This window comes from Triturus cristatus, chromosome 5_1 (genome assembly GCF_964204655.1).
Source record: "Triturus cristatus chromosome 5_1, aTriCri1.1, whole genome shotgun sequence".
NCBI classification, from domain to species: domain Eukaryota; kingdom Metazoa; phylum Chordata; class Amphibia; order Caudata; family Salamandridae; genus Triturus; species Triturus cristatus.
The window spans coordinates 317,690,706-317,717,046 of record NC_140587.1 but is presented as its reverse complement, the minus strand read 5'-3'; the positions used below and the strand labels follow the sequence as shown (position 1 = coordinate 317,717,046).

The 26,341-nt window shown below is 47.9% G+C and overlaps 1 protein-coding gene across 2 annotated transcripts in view; it reads right to left on the bottom strand.

The window, feature by feature from the left end:
* The window catches only part of TAF2 (TATA-box binding protein associated factor 2), a 948,796-nt gene that overhangs the window by 133,569 nt on the left and 788,886 nt on the right, over positions 1–26,341 (bottom strand). For both annotated transcript variants that reach the window (XM_085605048.1, XM_085605049.1), the window contains exon 22: positions 7,102–7,211. In XM_085605048.1, the coding sequence (XP_085461174.1) occupies positions 7,102–7,211 (110 nt within the window). The remainder of the gene's footprint in view (positions 1–7,101; positions 7,212–26,341) is intronic.

Sequence of the window (26,341 nt, the reverse complement as noted above, 5' to 3'; positions counted from 1 at the left end):
ACATCACAGACATACGCGGTGGGGACCAGTGACCAACATCATGTGGGAAGAAGTCACGCACGGCTTGAAACCTGTCTTCATTGAAAACATCCCTTGCACATGAATACGGAAAAATCCACAAAAGTCGAGAAAAAGCCTCCTGAAAAGTGGCAGAGGGGTAGCTCTTCGTGTCGCCTTTTAACTGGCGCGGAAAGAAAAGAACTGATGTCTGCGTGCCTGGGTGGTGCCTATATAGGCACCGTGACATAACCGATGCGAACTACACCGATAACGTCACGCAGAGTCGAATGGAGCCACCCTACGTCGCACGCCAGGGATATTGCTCAGCAAAGTTTCCGGATCCAGCCTTACGCCTGGTAAATTCAAGGGTAAGGAATCTGCAGCTAGAAGTCTCTATCAGATGAAGAGAAATAACCATACAAAGGGATATTCTCTTAAGAGATAATAAAAATACAAGAACGTGGGTGTAATAACTAACCCCAGAGGGGTAGAATAATATGACACCATATCCCAGATAACTTTGCAAGCACTGCTCATGGAACAACCATGTTCAAAGAACATATGTAAGCAACAAGGCACCCCCAAAAATAGAGGTAACCATTATCTAAGAAAAGTATCTGTAACAATATGTAATAGCTCTAAGAAAGAGGTGTACATATCATCAAGGGACAATAGCCAATGTGCAGGCAAGGAGAGTCACCGCCAAGACCTCAGAACGTGGCAGAAAGAGTACAACCACCTTTGCGAAAAATCGCTTAAAGAAAATTTAGCCTGTGCACTATAGGAATTCAATGAAAAGTGCGCTCTGTAAAAAAAAAATAGTAAAAATGCAGATCAAACAAGAATGTCCTAGTGGGAACCTCGGTCATGTCAGAAACAAAGACAGCTGAGAAGAGCCCACAACTCCACTGAATTGGAAACCCAGAGTAGCCGAACAGAATAAGCATGCTCTCCGTATAGAAACTACACAAAGGGTATAAAACAGATGTCCCTATCAGAGATATTGAAAGTCAAAAGTAATGCTTACCAACATACCGAAATGCTTCTAAAGGAGCAGGTGACATAGGTAAGATTCCTAATCGGAAGAAAATACCACAAACAAACAAACCTCTTGAGCATGAAGCCCATCATCAGATGAAAAAAGGGAAGGCAAAATCTATGCAATAGGTATTCGAGTAACAACATAACATGTCTTAGACAGTATTAAAAAGAATAATACCTGCTAATCGCAGGAACACCACATCGGGTGCCACCACAGGTTCGATTTAGACAACTATGTCACTGCCATAACATGGCTAGCAATGTAAGAAACAAAAGATCAACATCCCCCATAGAAGCCTAGTATAGGAAAAAAATTCAAGAGGCATATAATTAGAAAGAGAGAAATTAGGTCTCTGTTTCACCTAGTCTACCACAGAAACACCGTAAAGCAGAGTTGGCTTGGGCACCGAAAAGATGGGTGCCATCAAAGGGCACGTTGACCATAGCAGCTTGGACAGCCTCTGAAAAGCCTGGGGTATGTAACCAGGCACGACGACGTAGTGCCACAGAGGGCACCATGGCCCGATCCACTGAATCATTAGTATCAATGCCACATTTAATAATCAGTTCAGCTGCCTGTTGACCATCCCAAATCAACTGATCAAGATTGGATCGGAGGTCATCTGGAAGTGACAGCAACATCATTTATAATGAATCCCACAATGCGTGAGAAACCCCCCCAAGCACACATGTGTTAATGGACCTTAAAGCAAAACTACCAGAGGAAAAAATATGTTTGCCACACTACCACTCCTAGAATTTCTGTCAGCTGAGACAATAGGTAGATAATCCATAATCCGTGAGGCTGAAGCAGCCTGAACCACCAAACTACGAGAAGTAGGATGCCTGAGGAGACAAGGAGCAGGCTGGTGCCTGCAAGATATATCACGATCCACAGAGACCCCCGTATTAGGCTTAGCCCACGCACCCAACAAAATGTCGGACAGGGCCTCACTATATGGGGAATCAGGCCCCCCAGTCTGACCTTGACAGAGGATATCAATCAAGGGATCAGTAGACTTTCCCACAGAAGGAAGAGATAACTCTAAAACCATAGCCACTCTCTTCAACATGTCAGCAGAAGAGGAACTTGCCTCAGTAGCAAGGCTAGGAAGGGAAAAAAGTCCCGAAGCTGAGGAAAACTCCAACCCAGTAGCCTCCCCTAGTGCAGAGATGATTCTCCTCCATAAGGGCTGCAATAGCCTAAGAAATAGGCTGCAATAGCCCCAACTCCTTTATATCATCTCCCAAAAGGTGATCCTCGGAAGTACCACCATGGAGGGAAAGCGGAAGGACAACCTGCCTCACAGAAGGCTTCACCGACTCCGCACTCGACGTCGACTGATGCCGAAAAGGCAACACCTCGACATCGAGAGGAGGAGAAATGGCTTAAATCGGCGCTGTCTACACCGTTGTCAGAGCCAGCTGATCGTAGATAGACGCCGAAGGTAGAAATCCTGAAGGGTTGTGCACCGGCGATGACCCAATGACGGCACAACTGATACCAAGGCTGAACCCACAGGTGTGGCTCCTCTCACCTCAATGGGGTCCGACGGCTCTCCAGGTAAAGGTGAAGACCCAAAAATAAGATGTAGAGAATTACAGTACTCTAATCAGGGTCATCGATGCCCCAGCTGCCGGAAAGACGGGGAGGCGCGGGCGGAGTTGTGTATGGCCTCCTCAACCGGTGAAAGGGAGGAGCTCTGAGAGACTGTCTCCATGCGGTGAAATCTGGGGAGGTACAGCAACTTCAACCACCTGCGCTTATCTTGGAACGTTGATGGTTCCGAGTGATGTCTGCAGGACCGGCTCCTGGAACGGCCTTGTGAATGGCCCACCGAACGAGTAGAAGATCACGGCCGCCGCAAAGTAATCGAGGACTGCGTCAACCGCGATGCAAGAAGTTCCATCTGGCTTTCTTTAAACACCTTTGGCTTCAGCTACTGACAGGAGCCGCAATCTTCGGAGTAGTGGTGCTCTCCCACACACCACATACTAACGGAATGAGGCTTAGTGGCCGACATCTTGTATGCACAAGACCCAAAATGTTTAAAGCCTGAAGAAATGAGGAAAAAAGGGCACACTGTTCCAACCAACAAAAAATGTTCAAGTAGGTCTGAAAACCGCCTGAGGAACTGCTTCTACGGATCCGCATGGCAGAGATAAAAAGAAGAAACTGACATCCGCGTGCCGGAGGTGACTTGTATGCCTCCGCTGAGGTCGCAACCAGAGTTGTCGTCATTACGGGGTCATACGACGCCGTCCAGCGGTGCACAGAGGTAGTGCTGAACAATTTCTGGATCCAGACTGGCACCTGGAGAGAATTCAAAAGCGAAGAAATCTACCGCTAGATGTCTCTATCAGATAGAGTCTTTCACTTTCTCTCTTGCATTGGTGAAAATTAGACTATGTCTTTAATATGGAAGGAATATGCTCCCAAGCCAGGCACTAGGCACAGATACTCTGGCAAAGTCTCTGGCAGAAGCACATAAGGTTTCCCGTGCACCAAAGCAGCTATGCCGCTGTTCTGTAGAAGGTTGATCAGCATCAAAGCAGGAGTCACTAAAAGATCTTTTGTAGGATCTGAAGAATCCATGGGCTTAGAATGCACATAAAAAAGTATGGAGCAGATCAGATTTAGAGCATGGCCTGAGTATAGTCTGTTACCTACTCTAGTTCAGCAGACAGCATTGGAAACTAAAAAGTGCAATTCAAGGGTGCTGTAGCCTTTAGCACGCTTGGTGACATCCCTGATCCAAGTGTTGTTACTCTAAATAGATGAGCGGACATTATTACTGGGGCCAGTATGAATGCAGAAGTAAAAATTGTTACTTTGGAAACATTAGAATGCAATCTTATCTTTTGGAGCCTCAATGAGTGCTAATGAAAGATGCATTAAAGTAGTGAAAAACGCATACTATGGACACAAAAATAAACGTATGTACACATTTGGTAATAGTTGCTGCTGGTGAAGGTGCAGTGCAAGTGAAATGGTGCAAAAGCTGAAATAGTGCAAAAAGTGCACAAAGAATCCAATAGAACAGTCACATAGACAAATTAATCATGAGCCCAGACGTATACGAGTTCAGGGGTATAGTGTTCACAATCAATGAGTGACCAAGAAATAATCTGTTGATGTTTCAAACCACAGTATGACTTTGAATAGGCCAACCTCAGGAAAAAAGAACAAATAGCATGCAACTTGCTTGATATATGACAATGGATTTGTCTTTGCATGTCTAATGACCTCTGCTTTGTCTTCATAGTAAGAGATGTGCTTAGAAGTCAAAAAGATGACATTTTTGATAAAGGCCCTCAAGTAATATTGGCCAAACTGATCTTAGATGAGTGCCAATACTTACACTGTTTTGCCTAGTCTCTTATTCAATCAGTCCTCTATCTCCTCAAGCCACAGCAACAAGTTAATGAAACCTGCACACCTCAGTGATCCTCTACGAGCCTCTCTGGGCTGAAATTCGTTTGGGCAGCAAATTCCCTCATGGCATTAACAACTTACCAAGTGTCTTCAGAGACAGTACATGCAGCTGAGTGACTCCAGATTAGTTCAGCTTTCCTGACTCTCAAGGGCATTTACTTGAGCAGGTGCAGCAGTTATCTAACACCCCATTTCCAGTTGCTAGTTTTAGTTTTAGATGCTTTTGGTTCCTGCTGCTCAGGTTGCACCTTCTGCAATCCACAATATGAGATAATTCCATCTGTCTTCACCACCTGCGGGGCGGTGGGTGATGAAGCTAATGTCCTTGTACTGTGTCACTGGAGTGGTACACACCAACCGTTCTCCCTTTCTGGCTGAGATTTCCCTGGCCCATTAGTATCTCACTGCACCTATTGATAAAGCACACTGGGGGCTGCCATAGAGCACAGCCACCTCTCAACTATTCCACCTGGGTGCCTGCTTATCTCCTGTATCTCCAGTTTGTGGGCCACATTTTGTTCAGAATCCAACCTCAACTCTCAAACTGCCAGTGCCCCAACTCAATCAGTTGGGGGGGAACTTCCACTCCTTCTCCTCACCTCTGCTCCAGATTTCAGTTTCTGACCAGACCCTAGATTTATAATCTTTTCTCTGGCGTACTAGGAGGCTGCTGAGCACAACTTTTGTTACAGACTGAAGGTGCAAGTACCACTGCCATAGTCAGCCTGGCAAACTGACTGCTACTCATACTCATGTTGAGCGTCCAGATGGCCTCTACTAGGGATCGAGCCACAGACTTCTTGGCAGCTCAATGCAGTTCTAAGCGGAGTAGCTGCACACAATCTCCCCAACTCAGGTGAAAGGAGCAGCACTGAGATTTTCCTCAGGCAGGTAAAATGGCACCGCACTGCTACCTTACTATTTTCCTACACAAATTACAGCTGCAATTGGGCTCTGGAAAGCTTAGCCTTATGCTTGGATAGCCTCTCCAAGTTTTCCAACATCTACTATGGCAAGTTGTGTGGCCACAGGGTTATTCCAGGCTGAAGAGTGATAGTATAATGCCATGTGTGAGCGGAAAACAATCTTCACATGTTTCACTCCATGCTCCTCCCCATGCTTGATCCCTAAATTTCAATATTAGCCTTTAAAATACAAGGGTCTACAGCAATAAACATAATCTAGCATACTTAACTTTGTTTGACCCTTGCATCGAAACATAATCAACCAATGTTCTTGAGTAAAAAAGACATCCACTCAAATACGGCAGTGCTGATATTAAGGGAAGCATTATGACATTAGAAAGGCAGTCCACTGGTACAGTTGTAGACTTGCACATCTGGCAGATATCATTGAAATGTAATAGTACTCGCTTCCCCATAAGTACAACAGCTAAAAACATTTATAGCATTACAAAGAGTGATGTAAAAACATAACAAACAGGCTATAAAAAAAAATGTATCTGTAAAACGTACAAAAATACTTTGGGTCACACAAGCAGCGTGGTGTAATTTGGGCACATGAAATTGAAAAAAGGCAAAAATATTAATTGAATTTTCAAGAGGCTGCAACAGAAGTAGACTAGTTTTAAAGGCCATCAATAAGCATTCAATGAACACAGATATGCGTATTTCTACCAAAAGAAGTTCTTATTTATATCAATGTGCTGCGCTTCAGGCATTTCCTTAGTAAACAGAGGAAAAAGCTATGGAGTGAGTGTCTGTGTGTCCACACAACTTCCAATGCAACTTCTAAGCCCCCACTGCCTTGAAACCAGCCCACCTGAGAAATGCCTCCTCTCCCTGACTTTACCCCACCTCCCAACATATCAGTTCCTTGTTTTATTTGCAACTAGGACTCAGATGAATGACATTTACCTGGACGACAAGCCCATTGCAGTCATCAGGGTACCAAACTACAAGGCAAATCAGCTATTAAAAGATCAGCAGACATGTCTCAATTTCACCCAATCTCTCCATAAATTTAGGGCAGCAAACTGAATTCACACAAAAGTAGGTCACAACTTTCCATATTCACTAAATATTCATGAACTATCTAGATCAGTGGTTCTTAACGCTTTGACTTCTGTGGACACACACTTAATCTCAGGGTCCTCAACTGAACCATTATTGGAGTCTGAGGATCTACACTGAGTCGTTATTGGAAGCCGGGAATCCCGGGCTTAGCATTTTCGATGATTTATATGTCTAAATTCATAGGAAAGTTTGAGCTTTGGATTCACTAGCAATGCTCCCACAAATCAGTCTGAGGATACTACTTTAATTTATAACCTCCAATTTTAAATTCCTTCACATTTACAGAATAAAAAAAAAAATCAATTGTACATTTTGGTTCTTTATTTATATACACTTTATTAATCTGTTATTTAAATTTTTGAAGAGTTGCAGACCCCCTAAGTAGGTTTTGTGGGTCTCCAGCAGGTCCTTGGACCATAGGTTAAGAACCACTGGTCTAGAGCAAAGACAGCGTGGTACAAACATATACATGCATAGGATGGAAATCTGGGAAGAAGCCTTTTTGCTCAAGTATGAACCTAATCCAATATGCTTTCACAACAAACTGTACGCTTTCAGACAAAAAAGAAAATCTAGAGGAACTCTAACCTGAATTCATAAGATTCCAAAGTTGGTCGACTAAAGCTTCATTGCACAATGGGGTATCAGAGTTCTTCGTAAACGGTGGGTTCTTGGTTAACTTGCTCAAGATTTTATGCCTGAAAAAATGATCGGATTCCAAAATTCCAAAATAAAAGTCATTATACATTATTTTCTCACTGCTGTTGCCCAGTTATTTATACTCAAATATGTTATTGATTAGTTTAAACAACAGAAGTTTCTAAATTTATAGGGCAAACTAAAATAGTTGCTTACATTACAAATACTAGTGATTGAAAAGAATATACAACCCTCCCAAAAAACTGAGACACAGGAATTATTTCTCATTCATTACACACATTTACAAAGACAGAATATGAAGTTCATATTTTTTTAGGTTTCCTTATTAACACCTATTTCTGATGAATATTTATTCACACAAATTGCTCACCTCATGATTATCCTTAAACATCAGACTGAATGCAGAATCCGTTCTTCGAGCAGTAGCTCTTAGAAGTAACTTTCCAGTGCTTCCAAGTGGCACTACATAACTCCACTCAACCCACAAGTGAGGACACCCACCTATGTATTGTGCCGCCTGGCACGCTGGCTTCAGTTCCTATTTGTCTGCACATTACCAACAAGGGTCCAGAGCTCTCCTTCGGTTTTTTATTATTTCATTTTTCCATGACGCATGCTCATCAGACTAGGTCAAATGTCACCCTTGAAGATGTCAGGATTTAAACACTGTAGATGCTGTTATAAGGAAATCTCTGTCCAATTCGCACTAAATTGGTTTGATGTAACTGGGGCTGGATACAGATCCTTCAACATTTTGGTCTTGCATCTACATGCATCCAAAGGCCAGATTGTGCACCTGGGACTGGATACAGATCCTTCAAAATTTGGTTACTGCATCTACATGTATCCAAAGGCCAGCAGAGATCATGCTGATCTGGGACCATATCCGTAAGCAGAGACCCAATCAGTCCCTTTCACCTCCTTTAGCAAGTCTACTGAAACAGAATGATCCTCAAGCAAAAAAAGAAAAAAAACACCCATAGGAAGTCCTCTTTTACCTCATCTAGGAAACAGTTGACTACACACCATTACGGTCTCAGAGCTCTGTCTGGGGAACTCACCTCAGTAAAGATAACAGTTCGTCAGGCACAGGGGTCACTTTCAACATCGTCCTTTCTGCATTTTTGAGAGCTACATTCAGTGCCTTGTCAATCCTTGAAATTGACAGATTCATCCAGTAGCTAGAGAAAAGATGTAAGTGTAGTTTAATGATCAACATCAAACTGACCCTCTGCCCAGGCTGAGAGACTGGCATGCAATAGCACTTTGGCTCAGATGCCCAACCTGGAGTTCCAGTGCCCTTAGGATGATGATTAGGAAGCTCTTTCTCCCTTATCATATCTACTTTGGAATTTGCCCAGAGCTTCCAAAGGCAAGTGGCTGTCGTACTTTTGTGAATGGATAAATACCATAGCTTTTGCTGGCTAAGGCGGTATGTTCCCTCCATGCGAGAAATGGCAAAATTGGTTTCCATGCAAGGAGCCCAGTCTTGGACTTTTAAGGGATGGCTCTGATGCTTTCAAACAGATTCTGAAATATTATCGGTATTCTGCTAACTCTATGGCAGGTTCTTTGGAGACCCCAGTGACCTTGACCAGGCATGACTGGATGCGGGTAGTACGATTATTTGGAGACATCCAGATTGTATTGATGGATATGCTATTGCAAAACAAAACACAAAGATGAAAAGAAAAGAGGACTCCTCTTTGGAGGAGTTTAAGAATGGCCTCACTAAAATGGGCTCCATGTTGTGGGCCTCCCTGACCATATAAATTCACTATTGATACCAATACTGAATACCTGGGTGGACGAGCTCAGCTGTCGATGCCTAGTGGGTCACGAGTGGCAGTTGCATCTGGAGGTGCTGCAAGGTCTCTTAGAGGAATGGGGAGAACCTTGGCTCGATCTTTTTGCACCTGTCAAGAATGTGCAACGTTAGTATTTGAGTGTTGGAGCTTCCAAGGCATCTCTCACTAAGAGAAGCATTCTGCCTAGGGTGGAATTCAACTCTATATGCCTTCCTGCTCATACCCCTGCTGCTCTGAGATCTAAAGAGGATCAGGGATGAATGGGCAAAAGTCATCTTGGTAGCCCTGGTTTGCGCATGGAGAGTATGGTATCCAGAGCTCTTGAACATGAGCCTCTGTCCTCCAACCAGGCTGCCCCTCCGGGATGATCTGCTGCAGCAACAGAGCAGGGTTCTGCATCAGACCTTTGCAAACCGCACCTTCATGCTTGGAGATTAAGCAGTGACAGCTGGTGGTGGAGGTGGTTAATGCCTCCTTTGTTGCAAGGGGTGCCTCAACAAAAATTGTACATGGCCGTTATTGAGATACATGTGTGATTTAGTGAGGCACATAGCAGATAGATTCCCTCCAGGCAAAGTTATCCTATGTTGTGCTTCTTTTTTTGTCTCTCGCCTAGCAAAGCTGTGCTCTGGGCACAGTAAAAGGGTATTCTTTTGGCTCCTTCTGCCTTTTACAGTTGCCAGACCAGAACTCATTATTCAAACTACCTGCAGTAATACATTTTTAAAAGTTTGCAACATCAGTTTTTTCTTTCTCCCTTTCTCATGCCACAGTGGGACCTTAACTTGGTCCTCCCATATTTGATGTGCATTACCTTAGTGCCACTACACAGCTGTTCCTTGTGGCTTTTCAAACTCAAGACAGTATTCCTCATCACCATAACATTGGCACAGCAGGTGAGTGAGAATCAGACTCTGTGTTAACCCGCCGTATACCACCATCTTCCAAGAGAAATTGGTTCTGCTGGACACAGGCATCCTTCCTGCGAAATGCTGTGGTGCAGTTCCATGTCGGTTAAAATATCACCTTACATGTGTTCTTTGCTCCGCCTCATCCCTCTTGGGAGGAGAGACTCCATTGTTTGGACCACAAAAGAGCATTGAGGTTTCACATTTAGCATACCAGAGACCACCGGGTTGGATAATCAGCTCTTTTTCGCTAGAACAAAAAAAGGCAAGGCCATGCAGAAGAAGACAATCAGCGGCTGGATTTTGCTCTGCATTAAGATCTGCTACACATTGGCCAAAACTCAGCCTCTGGAAGGTGAAACAAAGCTGCTTCCACTGCATTGGCACACAGAGCTCCTATCCTGGAGATTTGCCAGGTGGCTACGTGGATGTGCCTCCATACATTTACAAAGCACTAATATATAGACACCCAGGTTCGCTGAAAGGGGTATTTCGGCTAACAGTTTTGCCTGCAATGGGGTCCAGACAGTCACCGCTCCAAACCATAAACTAGTCCCAGCGTCCAGCATACACCAATTTTGTTGAAGGATGCCTGGCTTCCGGGATGACCAACTTCCTCGAAGGAAAGTCAAGTACTGGTTTGCTGAGGCTCCGGTGCTGTACTCTTGCTGGTGGGGCAGCGAGAGGGCTCTGCTGCAGGTTCAACTGCAACCTAGCAGCCACCACTGCAGATCTTTTGCAGCCTCCTCCGACACCTGGATGGAATCCAACAGGTTCCCATGTGCTCACTGACACTTCAGATCCCACTGCAGGGTCTACATATGGCATTGTGCACGGTATGCAAGCAGGCCAAGAAGCCTCAGAGCTAGACTAACTGAGACCTTGCATGGAGGGCGAGACAACAGGGTAATAACTAAATGTCTTGGACTCGCTGGTCTGGATGAAAGCTGTGTAAGTGCACAGTATCCAGGACGGGTCTGATGAAGGCAAGCCTCAAGGAGTCAGGTGTGACTTTTACAGATTGACTGAGCATCCCAAACATGTAAGAAGGTTTGTCATAGCCTGGAGGTGGTACGCAACTAACTGTGGCAAGCTCGCCTTCAACAGTAGGTCGTTAAGTTAGGGAAGGACTGGTACGCCCAACCTCTTAAAATGAGCAGCGACCACTGTCATCACCTTTGTGAACACCTGAGGGCACTGATGAGGATGAAAAGGAGCAGGGCAACCCGAGAATGCTTGTGGCTCACTGTGAATCACAGGTAACGTCTGTAGACCTGCAGGAAGGGGATGTGAAAATTGCATCTTGCAGGTCCAACACCACCACTCAGTCTCAGGGATCCAAGGCATAGACAACCTGGGCCAAGGTCAGCATTTAAAGTTTGTTTTTGAGCAGAAAGGCATTGTGAGGGCAAAGATACAGGATAGGAAGGAGGCCTCTGTCCTTCTTCAGCACAAGGAAGTAGTGGGAGTAACACCCAGTACCTGCTTCCAAGGCCAGTACCCTCTCTAGTTCCTTCATCCAAAAGTGACTTTTTGGCATAAGACGGACCTGTGGTCGTCCGAGAAGTGGTCTAAAGCAGGTGCAGTGGGTCAAAAAGAAATGGCAATTCCCAGTGGAACTATTTGTATGGCCCATTTATCAGAAGTGATTTTCTGCCACCCCTGCAGGAGGTGGCTGATCTTTCCTCCTAACTAGTAGCTGTGTGCTGGTAAGGGTGCAATAGAAGAGCTTTGAGTTTGTGCCTTCAAAGGCAGAGCATTGGGATGATCACCCCTAGTAGCCTGGTCTTTGTATGTTGGGCCTGTGGCACGGACCTTGAAAGGCCTGTTGTGCAGGCAGAGGACCCTAATGCTGCCAATGTGCTAGGCTCCTGGATTATCCCTGAAAAGGATTACATTGTTGGGTGGGATTGCCTGACTGGAGCTGAAAGGCCCAAGGAGTATAACACGGCCCGGCTCTCCTAAAAGCACGTTCGGGCCGAATTTAACTTCCCACTAAACAGGCATTGAAAGGCACATTCATCAAAGACGCATGGACATATCGCAAGAAACCAGTGTGCCCATTCAGGAGAGTGGTCGAAGTACCACTCTAGTTTCCATAGCCTTACCTATACATTCTTTGCTGTCAAGGCCTGAGTGGATGACAAATTTGGCCATATCCCAACTATCCTGAATAATTTGCCATAAAGTAAGTCTTTGGGGACCCTGGGCAAGAGCTCACCAACTATGCCCTCCAGTTCATGGGTGTAGCGGCCTAACAAACAGTTTGTGTTGACCGATTTCAAGCGAGACGGGCTGAGGAGAATATACGTTTGCCCATTGTGTCCACACGTTTTTACTCCTTGTCAGGGGGTGTGGTCCGAAACGAGTCAGGGTTGACTACTGGTAGATGCCTTTACCACCAGACATTCATGGGTTGTATGCTGTGTTAAGAAGTATGGATCTTCCGGAGCAGATCTATGGTGGCAGGCAAACTGTCTGCTGACTCGAGGATCATAACATGTCTGAACCCAGGTGCCAGGCACTGAGTCAGTGAGTGTTTCATTGAAGGGAAAAAGAGGTTGGTTGGTGCTTGGCTAGGCTGTGGGAGCACTGTCAATGCATTTGTCTTTGCCTTGATAGTGGGGAGGTGGACCTCAGCAGCCCTCCTGATCATTGTAGCAAATAATGTGCTTTCCTCAGGTGGTGGCGTGGGGAAGGAAGAGGCAATGCTGGCTTGAGTCAAAAACCACAATAGGTTACGGTTCTTCTTCCGGCACTTATGGCGGATTTCTGCGCATCTCACCATTGACACAGAACCCGAAACAGGTTCAAGGGGCCCAGATGACGCAGAGGATGAACCCACTGGCGGTAACCCAACTGGGAGACCCTGCGGATCATCGGGGCCCAAAGGTTCAACAATGGAAGCCAGAAGTGTGTAAAAAATAAGCAACATGGCCTCACGAAAGGACTCTACCTGCTGCAAAGTCGCTGATGGACCTAGGAACGTGGGGTGCATCAGGCCAGAGATGGAATCGACTCCTCTGTGAAACAGGAGCGAGACCTGGAGGTACAGTGATGCCCTCATGCCTTCTCTGGAGATCGAGAGTAGGGGGAAGTGTCCCACTTAGACTGTTGCACAAGCCAGACTTACGACTTGGATAACAGTATTTTGGTCTATTATGTCTTTTATCTGTACAGGTGTGTTATGGTAAAGTTAACATTTTAATGATCTTTTATTTGTTTCTTCTCCTTTCACAGATGCCTGAGAGCCTGGTCCACCAGTTCAGGGATCAGCACTCGGAGGAAGGGAAAAGACCACAGGTAAATGGACAGGTTGAGGTGTACTCACCTTTACCCAGGTTAGGGGCTCGTGAAGGATTGTTTTCCCAAAGCGCGTCATCATGCCATAAACACCATTACCCAGTGTATAAAAAAAAAGCCCCATGGGGGCGTGGCTACGGCGCCAACCGTAATGGGCGCACATTAGAGTTGCTCCGCACCTGCTCGGGATTGTTTAGGAACCAAGGAGGCGATCCATCGTAGCGGTGAAGAAGGCTTGCGGCCCATCTCTCCCCTACACCAAACCGCTGAGAGCCCGGGGGTGCGGCCACGGACTACGGACACCCGAGAGGAAGTCCCTGAGAAGGAGGCGCGGGTCTGTTAACTAGAGGACCCGTCAGAAACGACCCGGGGATAAGGAGCTGCAACTGAGCGATCGACGGCAAACTCCCCCCCAAGCCCCCAGCTCCGACCCAAAAAGGACTGCGCCTTTGGGGAACAATGATAAGGGTACTGCGGCCGGAGGTGAGGAGCCAGGATACGGGCGGGGGTGTCGCATGTACAGAGGCATGTACAGAGGCCTTGAAGCGAATGCTTGGGGATTACTCGGGGAAGATACCTGGGGGCCAGAACTACCACCGAGGACCAGACAGCGAGGGCTGCTGGATGGAGAAGGAAGAAAAAAAGGATTGAGGAAGAGCAGCTGCACAGAAGGTTAACTAAAAAAGATCTGGACTGCCCAGACTGCTTGGCACAACAACTCGGCGAGAGTGGCAACTGAAGACGGTCTGGGGACCCGGCGGAGCAGACTGGAAGAAATGAGCAGAAAGAGCCTGGGGGGCAGAAGATAATTTGGCTACGGCAATACACTTATCGCACTAAACTGTGCAGGAGGTGATCCATGAAAAGCGTGAGCTGCGGAGCCAACAGTGTGAAGCAGGGGAGAAGACAGGGTAGCCTGGCGGGGACGACTCCACTTAAGACAGAGAAGCAGACATGGGCAATCCCAAACAAGTCCCGGTCCAAGCCAACAAAATGGACAACTATGCTGTGATCAGGACCCCGGCGGTGAAGGGGGGGGGGGGGGGGGTGGGAGGAGGAGAGGAGGGATCAGTCGGAACATAAGGGACCAGTGGAACCCACTCTAGGAGCCATAATGGTGGCTATAGCAGATCTAAAGGGAACACTTGAGCCTAAATTGGATGCAGTGATATGAGACGTTAATCTCCTAAGGGCAGACTTTCATAAGATCTCGGATAAGGTCTCAACAGCAGATGTCAATATAACACAGTTACAATCATCGGCCAAGAGCCTGGAAGAGAGAGTAGATCATCTAACTAAACAACTAGCGGTCTTGGCAGCGAAGCTGGAAGATCAAGAAGGAAGGGCCTGACGGAATAACATACGAGTTGTGTGAGTGCCGTAAGGGAGCGGAAGGCCCAATTGTCTACCTCTTCTTGTAAGATCTTATCCGTAAAAATCTGCAACCCACCCGCTTGTCTAATTTTTTCTCCGTTGAGCAGGCCCACAGGGTGCCAGTCCATATGCCACGATAGGGAGCGCCCCCACGTAGAATCATAGCCCGGATCCCGAAGGGATCTTCAGGCCAAAGACCTTAAAGATATGATGTTGTTTCCTGCCAGGCTCCGAGTTGCAATTTGCCTTGAATAACTAGGTACCTCATATGAGCATGCTTGCTCAGTTCCTTACAATTATGTTAGTGTAGTACAGCACACAGCACACAATTCATGACTAATTTGCTATTTAGATATACAGCATGATTTAGTATATTACCATCTTATCTGGTTTTCATCATCATTTATTTTCTTCTCTGAGAACACTGAATCTTTTCTGCCATGTTGGCATCAGGATATTGTTCATACAGCAATATCACTATTGACATGCGCATACGTATCGTATCGCCACGTTGATATCTTAATTGCATATACATCTTACTTTCGTTTCTTGATTATGGTTACATAATTATATCTGGACTACGATCCACTCTCATTAGGTGTTCACAGACATTATCCTTCATTTTAATTTTTTTTCGTGTTCTCCAGGTTTTTATTTTTCTGATAGCCCCGTGTTTATTATTGTCATTTGTCAACAATTACTGTTTACATTAGTTACTTGTGTTCGTATATATAATGGTTATTGTAATTATTTGCCTTGTCAATAACCACCTCGTATTGATTAGATATCTAGTGTTAGTGAATACTGACACGGTTTACAATTTTACATCAGGTGAATTATATACCGACTAAAATTATTCAATTTTCAGTGTATACACAGAGGCTATTTTAATGTTCCAATATGGCGCCTACGGATTTCAAACTAGGCTACAATTTGATTGGTTTAGTCTCTTTTTTGTGTTATTTTTGGATCAGTTACTTCTTAACGCGAGAGTCGCGGCGTTCCGTTTTCAAATCTCTTTGGCGGTACACATGGATATATCTTCGTGACTTTCGTTATAGGTAAGGCGGTATTAGTGTTTTCAGAATTGGTTCTCGGTACTTTACACATTGGAGCGTAAAGTTTATTCTTATCACTCTTTGTTTTACAGTATACACGAACCTCACATCATTGAGGTAAGAACTCCGTAGCCGTATATCTTCTAGCTAGGCTTCTTGCCCGGCCTTAGCATTTTTGACATCATAATGTAATGTTGACATTTTGTGTGTACTTTTCCTTATCTCCATACAGAGTGCATTTCATTCACATAAAGGTAAGCTTAGTTATTCACGTTTCATCGCATTGCACAGACCTTAACCCCAGCAAAGTAATGCCTAAATTCATTATCTATTTATGGTTTCCCTTAGTGTGTACCGAATAGAAAATCATCACAAATAAAACAAATACACCTTTAAGGAACATCGATATATCATGATTTTGAGCCACCAAACATACATCTGTTTATACACATGTTTGTTTTTGTTTCAGATTTTCCCCTGACGAAGGAACCGGCAGGTTCCGAAATGCATTGGGCATGCGCATAGATAATGATGTAAATCTGTGAAAGTCAAATGTATTGTTTCAAAATGAATGTTCATGAAAAACATATGAACACTGTTTTTGTTATTATTCAAAATGTAAAAACTTTATTCAGAAGTATTGCCTGATATTATCGTTTTGTATGCATTCTGTATAAGTCATACAAATTGTGTTGAAACTCTAAGGAATAAAAGTATAACTTGAAACACAGGTACTTATTCAGTGTCATTCTAGACACTAGGTGAACAGTGCGCAGTTAAACACAAGTCCTTTTCTTGTTATTAACTACAGTTTTTCTAGTAGAAGTGGACAAACTTCTACATAGCTGCAGCACCACAGTTTAAGCTAATTAACATTGAAAAATAGAGATTACTACAGGAGTGCTCTCCCAACCCATAACTACAGGCTCCGAGTTGTGGCAGAGGGGAAAATGTGGCATTTTAACACGCTAGAAGAAATGTGGGTATGGTTGGAGGACTGGCGAACAGTTGGGCGATGCACACCCGAAGGGCAAACAAAGGAGTGGCCGCCGGGCACTGTGCCGCATTGAACCGAACCGATGAGGACCACAGAGAGACAGAGGATCTACACGGCGAAGGGCGGAATCCACTAGAGAAGAAACACTGATGGTGACAAAATCTAACAAGAGGACAGCAGGCCGAACATTGTGATGAAACCCAAGCGACATCCTTTGGTTTGGTGTTTTTTTTTGGGGGGGGGGGGGGGGGGGGGGAGGCAGGGAGAGGGATTGAGAGAAGGAAACGTTGCAGCAGGTACTCCCGGGTCAGGACTATAATGACCTTGCCGCAGTCTTAAGCAAGCCAGGCAGCGTAGGTAAACAGGGGTCAGACCTAGACCACCCTGAAATAGTTGATGCTAGTTATTGGGCGACAGGCACTCTGCACGTTGGTGGGGTGGGTGGTTCTAAACCTACTAGGCAGGGTAGCAGGAAGGGGGGAGTTAAGCAATGGGAAACATTATAGACAAGTTGTTTTATTTGTTTGTTAGATTTGCTCTGAACCTGCTAATGATAGAAAACGGGGACCGATAAATGGAACAAGTGGGGACGGGTGGGAAGGGTGCTTACTCACAGCGGACCACCAGGAGACACTGGGATCCGATATGATTAACCCATTGATGGAGATACAGACAAATGGGGATAGGTAAGCCCATACTCCCCTGGATATCCAAGGGCGAGAGGGATTGAGAGTTATGTCTTGAAATCTAAAGGGGTTGGGGAGTAAGATAAAATGCACAGTAGTCCTACAAAGCATCAAGAGACACGCTCAGGACGTAGTCCTCCTGCAAGAAACTCACGTGAGGGGGAACTACTACAAAGCACTTGATCGATATGGCTACGCCCTGCGGGCACATGTGGGTTACACATCTGGCTCGAGGGGTGCAGGCATCCTAGTGAAGGTCTCAACTCCGTAAGTATTAGAGCTTAAATGGTACAATACATTGGGCCGATCTGCTGCAATCACAGGAACATGGGAGGGAGTAACAGTTACCCATCTAGCAAGAGGGATCTCTGACCACTCACCGGTGGAGGTACAAATACAGGGGCAGCAGTGGGACAACACTCTTCCCCTGACATTAGACGCATGGAAATTCAAGGACAAAAAGTTCTGGCATAAGGTACAGGAGCAGTCGGAGCTATATTTAAAAAAATGAAGGGTCAGTAACATATGCAGATATGCTGTGGGTGGCATACAAGGCAGTCATATGGGGGCAGGAAATGATAGCAGAGAAACGAAAGGAGAGGCAGTTGAAATATGAAGAGCTTGAGAAAGAAATTACAGAACTAGAGGCCGGGCATTGGCTGAAGGCGCGGAAGCAGCGACAACTGCCTATCCGGTCCGGGTTAAGCAGAAAGAACTGAGAGACTTGGCTGAGAATATTGCCAGGGCTTATGCCCTGGCAACACAGAGAAAGCTCTACGATGTAGGGGATAAGGCCAGCAAAATGTTGGCGTGGCTTGAGCGGCGGTACCAGGGTAGGAAGTGGATGCAGGAAGTGAAAGTGTCAGATGGGACACAGGACTGTGAGGGAAATAGTGGGAGCCTTTGCAGACTACGATAAACAACTGTATGCTCTGGTCTCGACACACACCGCAGAGGACTGCGTAGAGCTCTTACAAGATATAATACTCCCAGGGTTGTCCGTGGAGGACAAGCAGATCCTGAAGCACGACCTATCTGAGTAGGGGCTATCCAGGACCTACAATCGGGTAAGGCCCCAGGCCTGAATGGCCTACCATTCGAACTCTATAAAGGAGTGGAAAGCTTAGTGGCAAAACATATGCTCAATATGTTCCAGACGGCTTAATACAAGGGGCACTTGCCAGATGATCAGGGTAAGCTTTAATAATAACTATTCCAAAGCAGGAGGAAACCGTGGAGCTATGTAGCTCTTATCGGCCTACATCCCTACTTAACTTGGAGGTCAAGGTCCTTGCGTCTAGGCCTTCCACAGTGATATCTTCGGTGGAGCATCCAGACCAGTCAGGTTTTATACCACAAAGAAGCACTACATAAAACCTCAGGCATTTATAAGAGGTTCTACATATGACCCAAGATAGACCAGGGAAAAAAGCTGTCCTGATAGCGCTAGAGGCCCTAATGTCGTTTGAGAGCATTGAGTGGCCATACCTATTTGCAGTATTCGAGAAGCTGGGTCAGGCTATTGTATAGAGACCGGAAGGCGAGAGGCTATGTAAAAGGGGTACTATCCAGAGCCTTTACATTAAGACAGGGGACAGGACAGGGATGCCCACTGTCCCCGATTCTGTTCGCACTAGCGCTAGAACCGTTGGTAGCATGGTTGAGGGCTGATTGTATGGTGAGAGGCATTGGAGACATAGAGGGGTGGTAAGAACGAATCTCGCTGTATGCAGATGATATTCTCCTATTTGTCACCAGACCATACAGCACAGTGGCCAGACTGCTCCATATCTTCTGGCTTTTTGACAGCTACTCCAGCTACCAGATCAACTGGGACAATTCCCTCCTGCTTCCCTTATCAGGAGATAACCCACCTAGACTGGCGAGAGACACGCTCCTAGTAGCGCGGATGAGTTTTAAATACTTGAGTACACAGATCACCAGGGACCAACATGATTTTCTAAGAGATAATCTTCTTCCACTGATTGAGAGGCTTGGGACAGACGTGGCACATTGGATGGGCCTCCCCTATTTAAAGTGAAGGCCCTACCCCGCTTTCTTCATGGTCTACAATCCGAGCGCGTAATCGAGACAACCACACTCATCCAGGAGCGTGGCGGGTCGCTGCGTTCGATCAGGGGGCCTCCTGGCTTCTCAGTCGCTCCCTCGTCTCGTGTTGCGCTGCCTGTCTCGATTGTCATCGTGTCCAACTTTGAAAGGGACGTCTCTCACACCAGGGCTTCCTTGTGAAGGTTGCATTCTTTCTTCTTAGGCTCCGCTGGTTCCAAGCACCATGATGAATCTGTTTCACCACATAGAACTTTGCCTTATGCTCACGGACAGCCTTAGAGTTCATCTGGGTGCAGTTGTTGTAGGGCATGGAGTTGTGAGAAGAACCTAGACCCCAGAGGTACACCCCATGGGGAACAGTCACAAATATCTATGTACGACAGTCTGTGCAAGCTTTGAATTCTTTAGCAGTACCCCATGTGCACTGGTAGATAGCATTGTTTGGCTCTGCGTCTGCCGCACCAGAAGAGATGTGTGCTGTGCCTATATAGGCGCCACCCCATTGTGCTGACATCAGTTTCTTTTTGCGACCTTTCCACACCAGAAATGCAGAGCCACGAAGGAAGCTGATGTACTGGTGTGCAGCAATAACAGCAGCTGAAGGGTGACTCTATGCTGATATCATTTCGCAGAGTGGGAAGGATATGTAAGGAATTTGCAGCTAGATAGATTTTCTACCAGATAAGGCATTACTGAAGGTAAGTAACTTGTTAATCTGATAGAGACTTCTAGCTGCAGATGTTTTATCTTGGAATAGATACGCAAGCAATATCTTTCAGAGTTGGGTCTGTGAACAGACTAGACCAAAAACTTCTGAAGGGCATAAGTGCCCGTCATGATAGACCTGACTGTCCAGGAAATAATGCTTAGTAAATGTGTGCAGAGATGCCCACATAGCTGCCTGACAGATATCCTGGAAAGGGACTCCTCGAGCTAACGCAGTGGTCGCAGCCTTAGCTCTATTGGATTGAGCAGGCAAGCTTCTTGGCCAGTGTCTAGCAGATGTATATGCAGAGAACAATCCATCATGAGATGGTCCTTTTCTGCACAGCCTTCCATTTTTTGACCCGGACGTAGCCAACAAAGAGATGATTGTCCACTCTGAACTCTTTAGTACAATCAACTCAGAAAGCTAACTGTCCTTTTGGGTCCAGGGGCTGGAGTCTCTCCTCTTCTTTAAAAGCATGAGGAGGAGCAAAGAAGGTAGGTAGGGTGATATTTTGACCCACATGAAATGGTGCCGCTACTTTTAGGAGAAATGAGGCCGAGTTCTCAGAGCCAGTTTGTCTCGGTTGAACGTCGTGAAGGGAGGGTGCACAAAGAGTGCTTGCAGTTCACGGATCCTCCTGGCCAATGTTATGGCCACCAGTTGTTTTAATAGTGAGTAAATGGAGTGGACAGTTGTGTGGAGGGAATAGATGTTGGAGTCCCTATAGGAAACGAGTCACAACGGGTCACTTGAACAAAAAAGGTTGGTCCGTCTATGGCAAGAATGACAAAATGGTTGACAGATCACATTTACCAGTGCCCAGAGCCCTGTTGGGTCAGAGAAAGAAGAAACAATACAATTTGGGATAAGAATGAAGAAAGAGGGTCAAGATTCTTGGAAGCACACCACTTCACAAATTTGTCTCAAAAGCAGGCATATACCATCTTCGGTGGTGGGACTTCTGGCTGCCAGAAGAACAAGTTACTTACCTTCGGTAATGATATATCTGTAAGAAACATTAGTAGTGATAGATTCCTTACCTTAGCATTACCCCCAGGCGTCAAACTGGATCCGGAAGGTTTCCGTCAGCAGTACCCCTGCGCGTCGGTAGGTGGCGATGTGCGGCCTTGCGTCCGTCATCGTCGCCGTGATGATGTCGCGGGCGCTATTAAGACGCCGCTCACGCGCGCTGTCGTTACTTCTGTACACGACTTTCCGCCCCAGGAACGCAGAGCCATGCAAGATACTGACCACTGGTGCCTTGAAACCAAGGCCCTGAAAGGGATGACCTTAACCCTAGAAATCAGTTAGCAGAACGGGGAGGATGGGTGGGGCGGTAAGGAATCTATTACTACTAATGTTTCTTACAGATATATCGTTACCGAAGGTAAGTAACTTGTTCATTTGAAAGAAACACGTAGTAATAGATTCCTTACCTTAGAAAGGATACCCACCAATACCAACCCCGGTGGTTGGTCTGTGAACCAAGATCACACCAGAAAGTCCTGGAGAAGAGAACGGCCAAAGAAGCCTCTCTCCGGACTTGGCTGTCTAGGCAGTAATGCTTAGTAAAAGTGTGCGGCGAGGCCTATGTAGCTGCCTGCCAGAAGACTTGCAGGGGGACACCACGTCCCAAAGCAGTGGTGCTGCAGTTGCCCGAGTGGAATGAGCACGCAGCCCCACCGGAGGCTCTTTTTTAGCCAAGGAGTAACAGGCTTTGATGCACAAAATGACCCAGCGGGAGATAGTCCTCTTGTGTAGCGCCCGACCTTTCTTGGTGCCAACGTATCCAACATAGAGTTGGTCATCCACCCGGAACTGTTGTGTGCGGTGAAGATAAAATGAGAGCGCATGTTTTGGGTCCAGACAGTGGACCCTCTCTTCCTCTCTGGAAGGATGTGTAGGCGGAAAGAAGGTAGGCAAGGTAACAGTCTGCCCAATGTGAAAGGCCGTGACAACTTTTGGCAAAAAGAAAGGACGGGGCCTCAGAACAACCTTGTCCGGATGGACCGACAAACAGAGGTTTACAGGAAAGAGCCTGGAGCTCACTCACTCGCCTAGCGGAGGTGATGGCAACCAGGAAAGCAGTCTTCAGAGTCAAGAGATGAAGAGGACAGAAGGGGCTTAAAAGGAGCACACATGAGCACACATGATATGTTAGAATCAGATTCAAGTCCCACTGTGGCATCACAAACAGAATAGGAGGGAAAAGGTGTGTAATGCCTTTGAGAAATCTATTTACAACAGGGGACTTGAAAACAGAGGGCTGATCAGGAAGCCTGAGAAAGGACGAAATGGCCAAGAGATAGACTTTGATGGTGCCCAGAGCAGAACCCAGCTGGGCCAAAGAAAGAAGGAACAAAAGGACCTAGGAAAGAGGGGCAGAAAGGAGATCCACAGCCTGTGCTGTGTACCATGCCACAAATTTGTTCCACCTTCAGGCGTATACCACCTTAGTGGAGGGACGCCTGGCTGCAAGAATGACATTACAAACTTCGGTAGGCAAGTCGAAAGGAATCAACTGCCGCCGCTCAATCTCCACGCAAAGAGGTGGAGGCTGGAAAGGTTTGGGTGGAGGACCGTCCCCCCTGCTGCTGCGACAGAAGATCCTCCCGAAGGGGCAGTTTGATCGGAGGATCGATGCTCATACTGAGTAGCTCGGGATACCATACTCTTCGAGCCCAGTCTGGGGCCACAAGGATGTCTTGGGCCCGGTCGCGCATGATCTTCTTCAGCACTCTGGGCAGAAATGGTATAGGCGGAAAAGCGTACAACAGACCGCAACTCCACTCGCAACAAAAAGCGTCGCCGAGCGAGTGCCGCCTTGGAAATTCCAACGCACAGAACTGATGACATTGCGCTTTCTCTTTGGTGGCGAATAGATCTAACCAAGGCTCTCCCCACTGCTGAAAGAGACCTTCCGCCACCTCCGAGTGAAGACACCATTCGTGATCCATCATGCACCTGCGGCTGAGTTTGTCTGCCCTGGCGTTCAGGGAACGTGCCAGGTGTTGAACCACCAGGAAAATGCCCTGATGTTCCAGCCATGTCCAGAGGCGCAGATCCTCCTGACATAGGGTCCACGACCCCACCCCGTGTTGCAGTACCACATGGCGGTGGTGTTGTCCGTAAACACCTGCACTACTCTTCCCTTGACAGAGGGAAGGAATGCTTTGAGTGCAAGTCGGATTGCCCGAAGCTCCAGAAGGTTGATATGGAGCTTGGACTCCGCCGGAGACCAGAGGCCTCTGATCTCCGCCTCTCCCATGTGGCCGCCCCATCCCAGGAGGGACGCATCCATCACCACTGTAAACTCTGGTTGGGGAAGGGAGAGGGATCTGCTGTTGACCCAATGCCGGTCTGTGAGCCACTACTGCAACTGTCTTGCAGTGCCCTCTGAGATCTGGACGTGATTGGACAGGTTCCCCAGATGCTGCGCCCACTGGAACTCTGGAACTTCAAGTCCCATCTGGCATGATCGATCAGCAGGATGCAGGAGGCCATGAGGCCCAGCAGCCTCAGGATCATCCAGACCGAAACCTGGGACAAGAGCTGAAAAATCAGAATCATAGCCTGAATGTCCCGGACTTGCTGTTCGGGAGGATAGACCCGAAACTGCGCTGTGTCCAGAACCGCCCCGATGAAGAGGAGCTTCCGAGAGGGAATCGGGTGCGCCTTCGGCACGTTGATGGAGAACCCTAGCAAATGCAGGAGGTCGGCCGTTGTCTGGAGGTGGGAGAAGACTGTCTGGGGCGAGCCCGCCTTCAACAACCAGTCATCAAGATAGGGGAAGACTGAAACCCCCGATCTGCGCAGATGAGATGCGACCACCACCATCACTTTCGTGAACACCCGAGGGGCGCTGGTAACGGCAAAAGGGAGCACGGTGAACTGAGCGTGCTGGTGGCCTACCTTGAACAGCAGGTAACGCCAGTGGGCCCGCAGGACGGGGATGTGTAAATAAGCATCCTGCAAGTCCGACGCTACCATCCAGTCTTGTGGGTCGAGGGCAGGCAAGACCTGAGCCAAGGCGAGCATCTTGACCTTCTCTTTGCGGAGGAAGCGATGGACGTTTCGGAGATCTAAGATAGGACGCAGGCCCTTGTCCTTCTTGGGCACCAGAAAGTAGTGAGAATAGCAACCACGACCTACTTCTGGCACCGGAACGCGCTCGATGGCCCCCTTGGCCAAGAGGGCTGCAACTTCTTCTTGAAGAAGCGCCAAATGGTCCCCCAACATGCGGTGGTACTGAGGTGGCATGGCTGGAGGAGTAGTTTCGAAGGGGAGGGAGCCCCTACAGACAATTTGCAGCACCCACTGGTCCGATGTGAAAGTTGCGCCAGTGGGGGAGATGATGGCAAATCCTGCCGCCCACTGGCATTTGATGGGCCTGAAAGGTCGGACAAGGAAGGCTTTGCAGTGGATGCTGCGGGGGTGGAGGTGGACTGACCCGCCCCGCTGGCCCCCTGAACCGCCTCGACGGTTCCCGCGGCCGCGCTGAGGATGTTGCTGCACAGGCCTGTGGCTCTGGAACAAACGTGTTAGGGCACCCCTTCCGTGGCCACTAAAGGAGCGGAAGGCGGAGGAGGGCGGGTGGCCAACAGGCCCAAGGACTTGGCCGTAGTCCGGGAGTCCTTAAACCGCTGCAACGCACTATCCGCTTTATTGCCAAAAAGGCGAATGCCATCAAAGGGCAAGTCCATCAAAGTGTTCTGGACATCCCCTGAGAAGCTAGGCGTGGCGCCGAAGCGCCACCGTCGTGGAAATCACCCTGCCCAGCGAGTCGGCAGTATCAAACCCACAATGGATAGTGAAATTTGCTGCGTCTCTCCAAGCTGCTATAGCTTGGGAGAGTACTGTCTGTGACTCCTTCGGACAGTTGGGCAGCACCTGTGCAACCGTATCCCACAAGGAGTGGGATTAACGGCCCAAGAGGCATGTATTGTTCACCGACCGTAGCCTTAAGCTGGCAGAGGAAAACAGCTTCTTGCCAAGCTCCTCCAGCTTCCGCGCTCTGGGAAGCAGAGGCTTGGACAAGCAAGCTCTCGGGAGTGGGGTGTTGAGAGAGAAAGAGGGGGTCACCCGGGGCCGTGCGATGGCGTCGGGCCACGTTCCTGTCCACAGGAGCCCCTGTCCACAGGAGCCCCTGTGTTGGGCCAGGACCAAGTGCCCAAAAGAACGTCAGAAAGTGTGTCACAAGGGCTCCGAAGAGGTTGCTGTCTGCTGAAGCACTTCTGTCAGGAGGTTAGTCCGGACGGCCACTATAGGGAGTTCAAGGTGGAGAGCCTCGGCTGCCCTACGCAACACCACTGCGTAACTGGCTCCCTCCCTCCATACCCACGGTCGGAGGAGACAGCATGCGAAGGTCAGGGGAGGTGTCAAGACCACTGGCCTCCCCCAAATCCTCTGCCCAGTCCAGATCATAATCACACTGTTGTGAGAGGGTCCTCAGACCCCTGCCAGTCCTTCCCTTCCTCCGAAGTCTGTGAAACAGGCTGAAAATAAGGAGGGCGGACATGGGGGAAAAAAGGCCCCATCGGGATCGGCGTCAAGTGACGCCGATCCGGCGCCGTGTCTGATTCAGGGCTGAAACCGGGGACGATGTAGGCGGTTGCACCGGACGATGTCGGAGGTGGTGCCGGAGGAGGGGTCGACACCGGTGGAGGTGTTACGAGGTCAACCGGTGTCGCTCGGGATTTGAGCCCGGATCCAGGGGGGTTCTGCGGCACTGGGACCGGAGCCGATGGAAGGGTAGGTCCCCAGTCGGGCCCGCAGGGCCTGAAGGTGCACCGGCGGGGCCAGACGGCCCAAAGAGTCGGGCCATGGCAGCAAGAAATCCTTGCACCTGAGCAGGCGTCGCCGACGGACCCGGAAAGGGCTGGTAGCCCGGCGGCGACGTTGCAGGTTCCACCGGAACCGCGTGGGGTGGCACCACCCGCACCCTCAGCCGCATCGCGCGATGGGAAATCGAGGAGCGACAACACTTCTTCGACTTCTTGGAATGCTTTGACTTACCTGACCCTGAGTGCGAAGACTTCGATCCAGAAGAACGATGGTGACGACTCCGAAACTGGTCCCTCGACCTGCCATGAGACCGGGACCTTGAGCGGCGCGGAACAGACTGCCGGACTTCCAGCAACTTTTGGGACCGCTCCTGCAAAGTCTTCTGTGCCATGGCCCGGCTGTCGGGGCACGACTTGAAGTCGTGGTTGTGCCCCAGGCAGTAGAGACACACGCGGTGTGGGTCCGTCACCA